The sequence below is a fragment of the Cucurbita maxima genome, unplaced genomic scaffold (assembly GCF_002738345.1).
Source record: "Cucurbita maxima cultivar Rimu unplaced genomic scaffold, Cmax_1.0 Cma_Scf00008, whole genome shotgun sequence".
Taxonomy (NCBI): Eukaryota; Viridiplantae; Streptophyta; class Magnoliopsida; order Cucurbitales; family Cucurbitaceae; genus Cucurbita; species Cucurbita maxima.
In genome coordinates this window covers 1,139,575-1,149,380 of record NW_019272024.1, presented here as the reverse complement: position 1 = coordinate 1,149,380, position 9,806 = coordinate 1,139,575, and the positions used below count along the sequence as shown (strand labels likewise).

General features: G+C 34.7%; 2 protein-coding genes across 4 annotated transcripts in view; both read right to left on the bottom strand.

The window, feature by feature from the left end:
• Positions 1-2,605, bottom strand: part of LOC111482598 (BRASSINOSTEROID INSENSITIVE 1-associated receptor kinase 1-like) — a 6,766-nt gene extending 4,161 nt beyond the window's left edge. For both annotated transcript variants that reach the window (XM_023128444.1, XM_023128443.1), the window contains exons 1-4: positions 2,094-2,605; positions 1,378-1,510; positions 1,207-1,278; positions 665-808 (exon numbers count right to left, since the gene is read on the bottom strand). In XM_023128444.1, the coding sequence (XP_022984212.1) occupies positions 665-808; positions 1,207-1,278; positions 1,378-1,510; positions 2,094-2,178 (434 nt within the window). In that variant the 5' untranslated portion in view covers positions 2,179-2,605. The remainder of the gene's footprint in view (positions 1-664; positions 809-1,206; positions 1,279-1,377; positions 1,511-2,093) is intronic.
• Positions 2,606-3,578: 973 nt separating this feature from the next.
• LOC111482600 (ERAD-associated E3 ubiquitin-protein ligase HRD1B-like) lies at positions 3,579-9,242 on the bottom strand. 2 transcript variants are annotated; one of them, XM_023128448.1, is made up of 8 exons: positions 9,093-9,242; positions 7,977-8,515; positions 7,282-7,458; positions 6,621-6,770; positions 6,327-6,532; positions 5,067-5,223; positions 4,713-4,974; positions 3,579-3,993 (listed from the first exon to the last, which is right to left on the bottom strand). In XM_023128448.1, exons 2-8 carry the CDS (start codon positions 8,507-8,509, stop codon positions 3,847-3,849), a joined length of 1,632 nt encoding a protein of 543 aa, XP_022984216.1. In that variant the 5' UTR covers positions 8,510-8,515; positions 9,093-9,242; the 3' UTR covers positions 3,579-3,846. The 2 variants fall into 2 exon arrangements, with proteins under 2 accessions (XP_022984216.1, XP_022984215.1); XM_023128447.1 differs by having other exon boundaries at positions 7,977-8,520; positions 9,093-9,241.
• Positions 9,243-9,806: the final 564 nt, after the last annotated feature.

Below are 9,806 nucleotides of genomic sequence, written 5' to 3'. Positions count from 1 at the left end.
GGGGTTATAAAGCAAGAATGACACGTTGACATATAACTTATAACATTATTTTTTCCATCGTAATCTGGTACAAAGCCCTCCTCTTTTCATTCACAATCGAAATGCTTCCATATTTGTCATGATTAAAGCCACTTCATAGGAGAAAGCGGAGTTCCCATAGACATCTTTGATTGGATGGAGACAAATATACATATAAAGCATGCAGTGAAGGTGGATGTAGATAATACCAAATGTATATTCTTTCTCTGGTCTCTTTGCTTGGAACTAAGCAGAAAGAAAGCCATTGTGCACTACCCTCATAGTAAAAAATTAGAACATTAAATTAAAAAAACATGTATAAGGTAGATGTGCTTGATTCCAACTAATCACATCTTTTTTACGAATAGTTAGAATAACACACATCTACTTTATACATATTTTTCAAATCATACTTAATTACTACCAAGCCGAAATAAAAGTTAACTACTCTCTTGAATTTTTTTTCTTCTTCCCAATGAAATCACATTACTAGTTAAAGATTAAACAAAACAAAAATTCATTCTCAAAAAAGTAAATAAAACAGCTAAACCACGTAGCAAAAGCATGAGGAAAAAAGAAGAAAATATAAAGCAGACGCTAAACAAGATTACTAAAGGGGGAAAAGATTAAGGATGTGTAACCATACAGGAAACGCAGTTTTCCAAGCTCCCCAAGTGTGACAGGTATTTGACCAGTTAAATTGTTCAAGTAAAGGTCCAAGCTCACCAAGTTTGTCAAAAGCCCAATTTCTCGCGGAATTTCTCCAGTAATATTGTTACTATATAGTTCCCTGTCATATTAAACGAGTTCAAATTATTTGCAACAAAGATAATTATCATAAATAAATTGCATTCCCTCACTTTTACTTTATAAGAATATCCAGTCACTTGGATCTTTTAGATAGTTTCTATCACTTTTTTCTAATCCAACCCTTGATAAAGGCATAAAGACTAAGATGTGTAACAATTATGAGAAATGTAAATCATGAAATTTGGTAAACTAGATGAAAAGATAACCTTCATCAATCAGAAAAAAAAATAATAATAAAACACAAGTAAACTTGATCTATAAATTCCTTGAACCACCACAACTCGGCCAGGAAGAGAGAGGAGAGACAGGGAGAGACATAATCAAGATGGAGAATCAAAATAAAAAGATCAGTGGAAGCCCAAATTGTTGAACACTCACAAATATTGCAAACTCGGAAGATCACCAAGTTGTGGAACTAACGTGCCAGATAGATTTGCATTTCCAAGATCACTGGACAAATAAAAGGGAAAAGATTGAGGGGCAGCATTCATAATAATAAATTCCAAAAACAACATTTGTTCCAAGCTCCTAGTAGGCGTAGAAGCTTACACTCGAGTGACACTATTATCACTGTCACAGGTAACGTGGAACCATGTGCAGGGATTAACAAGCGTAGGATCCCAACTCTGCAGTACACCGTTGGGATCTTGTAAATTTGACTTCAATGCATTCAAAGCATCGCCTGCCCCCACAAAAGTTCATAAAAGTTAGTCCAATAAACAAGCACGCACAAAATCACAGCCCAGTTCATGTATTCAAAACTTTAATCAAACATGAAAAGTTAAGGGATAAACAAACAAACTTGGTACAATGGCGTTGCAATCTTTAGAAAGCCAGTCTCGAACCAACAGAACTTCTTGTTCGATTAAATTACCATATTGTAAGGTTTATCCAATAAATTAGAAACATACTGAAAAATCTCCAGCAAAAAACCTAAACCATGCTTCTTATTCCAAACTGTGCATTGCTATCCCAAAATGTAATCGCATGGGTCGACCTGTACTAAAGTTATGTGCAATATAATGGAACCAAAAGAAAAAATCTAGAACTGTTTGATTTGAGCTATGCCCAGATTGCTAAATAATTCCCAAGCATCCTAATCTACATATCAGATTTCCCGGCGATCAAACGAGCGAAACGACACAGATGGGTCACATTCATATTGTCATTATCAACAGCACCAAATGGTCAAACAGAAACAAAACTAAATGAGCAAAGATTAGCCACGCGGATGAGAAACAACGGGAAGTTGAAGAAGCAAATACCTTCGGTATTAGCAGAGAGCAGCGAAACAAAACCGAGCGTCAAAATGATCCACAGAGAAGACGAAGAACCCAACATCCCCAACATCACGCAGACCAAAATCAGGCACTAAAATCTACACTAGAAACAAATTCACATAACGAGGCAGAGCGATTTCGAAGGAGCGGGAGCGCAAAGAGATCAATCAAAGCCCAGCAGAATCCTCGAACCAGAGCTCCGCCCTCGTTAACCAATTGATTATGAGGGAAGCTTCGAGGAAGCTGCTGAAAACGTAAGGGAGCCCCGTTGACCGCAACAGGACCAATGAGAGCTGAAGTAAAGAAATGAAGAAAGTGCTATAGGGGAAGAAAAAGAGATGACATTGGGAATATGCAGAGGTTGAAGGGTTCCATAACGAAGAAGCTGAAATGGGGTGAAGAGAGGAGGGAGAATTGCAGAGAAATTGGGGTGGGTTGAAATGAAACGGAAGAAGAGAAGGCTTAAGGGCTTACCTTTCTATTCTGTCATTGTTTTCGTTTTTCGTTTTATTTTTCCATTGTACCGTTTGAACGGTCAAACCACCTTCCCACCGGCTACCGGCTGCCAGCCCCGCCCTTATCCTTTTTTTTCCCACCGGTGTTTTCTTCTCTTCATCTATTGTGGGTTCATTGTAATAATTGGACTGCAAAATTTAATCAACATTCATGTTTTTCTTATGTTCTTCTAACTTTACAAATAAATAAATAAATAAATAATATATATATACATACAAATAATACGAACAGAAGGTTCATATGAATCTACTAGCTATGTTTTAGATTATGAAAGGGATTTTTAATCTGAGTTAGTTTTTAAAATAATTAATTAATTTTAATTTATGAAATTTAATCAAAGAGTAAAAACAAAATGAAAATATGAGCATTTAAAAAATTAAAAAACCACCCAATTAAAATGCCCAAAGGAAAGATTAAACAAAACTATTTAAGAAATGGTTAATTAAATTAATTTAATATGGTAAATTACAAGTGTATTATTTTGAAATTATTTGATTAGACACTCATTAGATACAAATTTATTGAAAGTTTAAACTTCTACTCCGAACATAATTCACACTCATATCTCCAATAAATCAACTAATTTTTAAAATTTTAAAATATTTTAAGAATTCAAAAGAAACAAATTTATTAGATTTTTTTTATAGTTAAACTTTTAACTACTTTTTAAAGTTTATTTTTATTTTAATATAATAAATGCAAAATTGAAGCATTTGACTTTTAAAATAATAAATACAAAATTCAAACGTTTGACTTCAATATATTATATTTTATGTCTTATAAACGACACAAAACTCGAAGTTTAGAAATTATTAAATTTGTTGATGAAGAATAAAACTAGAGATTAGCATGTGAGTATTTCTAAACGTCCACTTCCAAGCAACAAATGCGCATGAGAATAGAATTGATTTTCAAAAGGCATATTTTAGAGTAAGAAAATAGAGAAACCAAAGATGTTTGAATAAACTCACTCTCTTCTTCTTTTGGTAGAAAGAACTTTTAATATTCCTTTTTGACCGCCGCATAATTGCTTCAAAAGAGACGCTAAATTCAGCATTTACAACCAACCAATCAACCAACCAATACGGGGAAGAAGACTGCTTCTAAAAATATACCAAAAACATCTTCCGTATACAAAAACAGATATCTATGTCATTCTCTCAATCTCTGCAGTCTTGTATTATTACACAAATATAATTATATGCACATCATTTCTTCTATCTCATCGAGAATCAGATGACGACGGCGATGGTGACGGCGACGACAGTGACGAGAATGCTACACTTTTCCCTTTCTTATCGGCCTCACCTGCTCCTGAGCTTTCCTCAACTTCTGGTTTACGGAGATGTTGCAGCTGATTCTGTAGGATCTGTTGGAAAACATGAAATTTTGAATTCAGAAATCCTCAACCTCTACTAAAACTAGTTTGAAACTAGTTTGAATGAAGTTTTCAATGAATTTGAAAGAATTGAATGAAGAACCGTATTTACAGTGAAAGAAAAGAAAGAATTTCATATGCTTTACCTAATAAATACAAATTTATATATTAACAGGACATCTCCTTAAGTATCACAATTTTTTTTTTTTTTTCTTTTTAACTGTTTATGGTAGCTCATTTTCAAACACCCCAACGGTAAACCACGAATATAAAAGCAAAAAAGTTGGCTTTTCGTCGTTGAACATCAGAGGTCAAGGAAACAGCACAAAGGGGAAAACCAAACAACGCTAAGAATCAAGTGCCTAAGCACATGTCATGACCACAGTTCAATATTTACCCACGGCCATGTGCATACTAGTAAACTACTGTTCACGATCATTTGAGTTTTTTTTTTTTTTTTTTGGTCCCCTTGAAAAACTGAGCTAAAGAATATACAGAGGCCCAGCAACAAGAGCACAAACGAAACATACACTGACCAAACAAGAGAGTTCATTGGGAAATGATATTTTTTAATGAGGAAAAAAAATGAAAGAATACAAGGCAACCCAAAAAAACAAGACCACAAAAGGGAGCCCAACTAGAGAAAAAGGCTCCATCAAGAAGAATGAGACCCAACTAGATAACGTTGATGCAAAAATTAAACAACATACCTCAATCTGTTGCTGGAGAAATCTTTCTTGAGCTTCAAGATGTAAGCCTGATACATTTTGACTACTGCCCAATCCGTCCGTATTGTTTCCAGTACCCTCTCGTGGCTGAAAAGGAACAAAAAGATTCTGGGGAAATTGAGTAAAGGACAGGTTGGAAGGGCCGCCAGTAAAAGAAAATTGTTGTGGATGTCCATTTGGTTCTATGTTATTGGAGTCAGGCAAAGGTCTTTCAACCTGAGGAACTACTGCATATCCAGGAGACCTGTATATAAATAAAATAATTAAAAAAAATTGTCATACTCTTCTCCTTCTTTTGGTGGGTGCGTGTGTGGGATGTTTGCAATAAATGCATACCATACTAATGTGCTCGCACAAGGATAAACATATGATTTCTCATATACAGAAGCTGCAGCCGCAGCAGCTCGGACTCTAGCCTGATGATGGCTCAAATTATCATTAGCAACACCTGTATCACTCGTACCTTGCGCGGATGAACTTGTGGTTCCTGTTCCTGTTTTCAACAGAAAGATCAGTCATTGCATTGTATCCAAGTTCCAGCATGGTATAACCCCATATTGAAAAATAATCAAGTAAAACCATCAGTTCAATGATTTGAGTAAAAAACTTCTATTAAAGAAAGCAGATACACTGAAGGGAATGCTAAAAGAATGCACAAACAACAAAACATTTTAGTCCAAAGCAATTAGATCATGTAAACTTGGAAATTACTTCTACACCTTTTCTAAATTACTCCTACACCTTTTCTAACACAATAAGAAAGTTAAAAACAAAACAAGAAAAAATGAAGCGCCCAATTTTTACGGAGGACCAGAGGCCCAGTTCAAGAATAATCATCCTTCTCAAAGAGATATGCTAAAGTTCATAGCCGGTTCTTCAAACTATTTCCTTTGGATGAGATTGAGTTGTAGGACAAAAAAATATATAAAATAAACGACAACTTTAAGGACAGTCTCATAAGAAAAACAATCATGAATACAAAAGAAATAATAACAGAGAAGAGAATAGAGAGAAAGTCAACAACCATGAAATGAATTGTGAGAGAGACCCAAATTTCAACTCTTTCACACTGATAGGGAGGTATATATATGGAGAAGACTTGCAAATACTGATAGCTTATTTTTGCAGGGTTATTAATGGTCTAGATTATTTAATAGTTTTGAAACGTTAAACCAAATTGGGTTACTATATGCCAGATACAAAGCACCACTTGTAAAAAAGAATCAGAGATGCAGGGGAAGCATTGCACAAACAAGATACTAAAAAAGCATTGCACGAACTAATTTGTGGGAGACAAGGAAGGTGGAAAAGATATTTTCCTGTCCCTAGAACATTGAGAAGATTCATATTTCCTATCTTTAGGTTTCTGAATGAAACATAAGCAACATCAAAGAGTACTCTTTTAGCTTAGATCTTCTGGATCTTTCATGCTTTTCCTTAGTCGAAGTTTCAGTTTCCTCAAATGAAAGATCCAATAAGGTTCACAACCAGATGAAATATACACGGAAGAAATTTATAAACTTATCATAATTGTACAAGATGTAGGATTCTTTAGCCAGGCAGTAAATTGAATTGAATTCTTATTGGTGCAATTACCTTGTTGGTTAGCATCAGATTGTGGTCCATGATGACCGGCTGCTGTGCTTGAACCTTCAGGTGGTACAACAAGAGCTCTGCAGGTTGGGCAAGTATGTTGTCGCTCCAACCAGGATCGGAGGCAATGGACATGAAAAAGATGTCCACATACTAGTTTCTTTGCAACTGTCATCTCTTCACGACAGATAATGCATGTTGCGTCACTTCTACAATTCCATAGAAGGATTTTTAGTAGCCAATATAAAAGTACTGGAAGCATAAAAGAAACAACAAGTTGACCCAGCATGTACGCACGAATTGAGTTCTTCAGACGTTGCATCAGGAAAGCGATCATTCATGTTTGAAGTAATCTTTCTATAACGGATGTAATCTGCAATACGAATCCTAAAATTCCTAAAGATCTCATAGAGCTCTCGGATCAAGTGCAAAGGAACACCATAGGTCCTGCAAGAGCAAAGTCAAAGTCAGCAAAATCAAGATGTGAAATGGGGATGAAGTTGATATGGATGCATCTTCAACTTTTTAGGTTGAGGATCGAATCATCAACCTTTGGGATAGTAATTGACTTATTTTTAGAACAACAACTGCCGCTTTCAATCTTAAAAGAGGAAGGAAATTAAGAACAACGACTGATTGGAAATAAATGAAAAGGATATCCAAACAAACAACAAAGACCATGTCAGTCATAAGAGACTACTGTTATGACTTATGAGCCTTCTCCCACAATTAACATGAGAGCAAAATACGACAGCCATTGATACATGTAAGGACACAAATCCCAGTAACCACATTCGTTTTTTATTGGTTTGCATAGTATTTCTTTAGAAGAACCAGTGTTCTACTACTTTAACATTTGGGCATACGCAATATGAGCACATATATGCAGAAGAAATTATTTCTGAACTTCCAGGTCACAAGAATGAGATAACTTAACAGGTGTAGCTAGAGTACTTACATGAAAATCACAAGAAAGAAACACAGGTACATTGACAAGTGAAGTAAGTCTCGGATAAGTTCCAAGTAAAATGTATAGACGGGCTTCCTTTCCCATTGTCCCTCCATGAGTACATCACTGACGTAGAAAATATATTTTACAAACGTTGAGACAGCCGTTGTTGCAAGAATCATATACCTGAAAAACAAGTCATTGACTTTATTTTATGATGATATAAGAGCTTCTAAGGGTCATAAGAAAACATCATAGGATATTTGAAAACTTAGCTCTAGCAAACAAAGACTACAAGATAGTATTCCAATAGCCACAATTCTCCATTAAGAACTTAAATAACAAATATAAACAATAGTTTGTGAGTTCATCTAACATGTCCTTGGCATCTCTGACATTCTAACCACAGATAATGCCTTGATGAAATTTTTAGGGTACCAAACGTTCAATAAATTTCAAATCGATGAACATCATAATTTAAACTGGTATAAATATAGAATCAAGATATAGACCGAATCTCATGACCAATTATAGGTTAAAAATCCCATGATCAATTGGAAACGCTTTTTGTAATCCATTGGATAGGACTTTCCTCTTGTAATTTCATCATATCAATGAAATATTTATGTTTGTTACAAAAGAAAAATAAAAAAGAAGAGGAAGAAGAAAGATAATATCACATACGGTGGAAAATGACAACTTACTCAAATGAAAAGAAGAGGGAAACCGAGGCCTTCCTTGTCTGTATCAGAGATTCTATCGAATTATAAAAAAACAGACTATCTAGAACAAAGAGGAAGCCTAAGAAGGAAACTATCCGGATATGAGACAACAACGGCACCGATGGAGTGGTTTCCATGTATTCAACCCTCTTCTGAGCCAACCAATGCAAAGCTTTGATCAACAACAGAGCCGTAACCATACCAAGGAATGAAACAGAAAAATCTTGGCGGAAAATAGTTATGGCAAAGAGGATTTCCATCAACTCCTTCCATGATTGCTCGTTGAGCCTCTCAACCTCTGCTTCTCTAAGAGAACCGAGAAATATTTTTTTTGTTAGCTGCCACAAAATGCACATGATGATTAGACCCATATTGAGAAGAAGCACTAAATTTATCTTGGAAGTCGATAAATAGACCAGTGCTGGGTAGAACTGGCCTCTACTGTTGAAGGCATGATAGATAACCACTATGGTTGCAATGAAACTAATCCCCGCATATGTTTGCAGCTTCATCATTCTCGACTGCACTGCCATATGAGAAGTTGAAATGTCAGCCAAATGAAACAATATATGTGATGCTAAAATATCATCGGTACCCATCCTAAAAATACAGTAAATTAGTTATTTGTACGTAAGACATTTAAATTTAGAAATAATGCATAAAAAGCTTTAACAATGTAAGGATTTTCCTTCTCCAAGTTATCCGAGCTTTCCTGGATTGGCTGAAGGAAAAGTAGGGATTTTTCAATGATGAAGATCTTCTATAGGAAAGTTCATTCTGTGGTTTCTATCTCATGGACTTCAATGCCAGAGGCTATAATGATTTCCATTTTATGCTTAATTCCGAGATTTGATAACAGGTCGTCAATTACATCTCATCAATCCATAGCGCCAGCCGGGCAAGGCATTTTATTTTCCCTCCAATTTTTTCTAGCCCCGACGTTTCTTCGTTATTGATTCCGGCCGTGTAATGTTTTTGCAACATGATCAGATTAAACTTGGTAAACCAAAAACTCGTAATCTTGATGTTACAAAACCAATTGACTGAGCAAATCCAAAGATATCAACAGAGAAGTTGTTTTTTAAAATGAAATCTTGCCTGATTGATCGGCTTCTACGCCTACCTATGCCCGGCTGGATCCCGACGCTAATCCAATTCGGAGACGATGAAGATGAGACGAACCAGAAATTTTGCAGAATAGGGAGAGCTGAGGAAGAACCAATATGAAATTCGATGTTAGGTTTTCTCTTTCAATACTTTTTCCGATGAATTCTCAGATGACATGGTCTTTCCAATCAACATCCGCCACGTATGCTTGCAGTCAATCCAACTCACACAGCTCTGAGATTTTGATATATAACTTTTAATTTTAATTTTAATTTATTTATTTTTCACTATTTCCCCCCTTTTTCCATTTTTATAATATATTCACAAATAAAAAAATTATAATCATATTTTATGTTATATTTTTTTTTTTTGGTATATAAATGGTTTTTTTTTTCTAATTTAAAACACCCACAATTTGAAGTATATTATAAATTTTGTTGTGTATCTAAAAATATTTAAATAAATAAATATTTGAATCGTTTGTCTGAATCTAAATAAGTTAAAACGGTAAATCAAATATTTGATTCGTTTATTGAGATGTAACATTTCGTCACTCAAATTACGTATAAACATATGTTTATAACTGTAAATTATTCCTAAGTCATTATTATTCCGATATGAACTAAGATACATCATACAATATACTTCAATGAAGATGTGAAGGAAATATTGTTGAAATTATAAAAAAAAAAAAAAAAAAAAAAA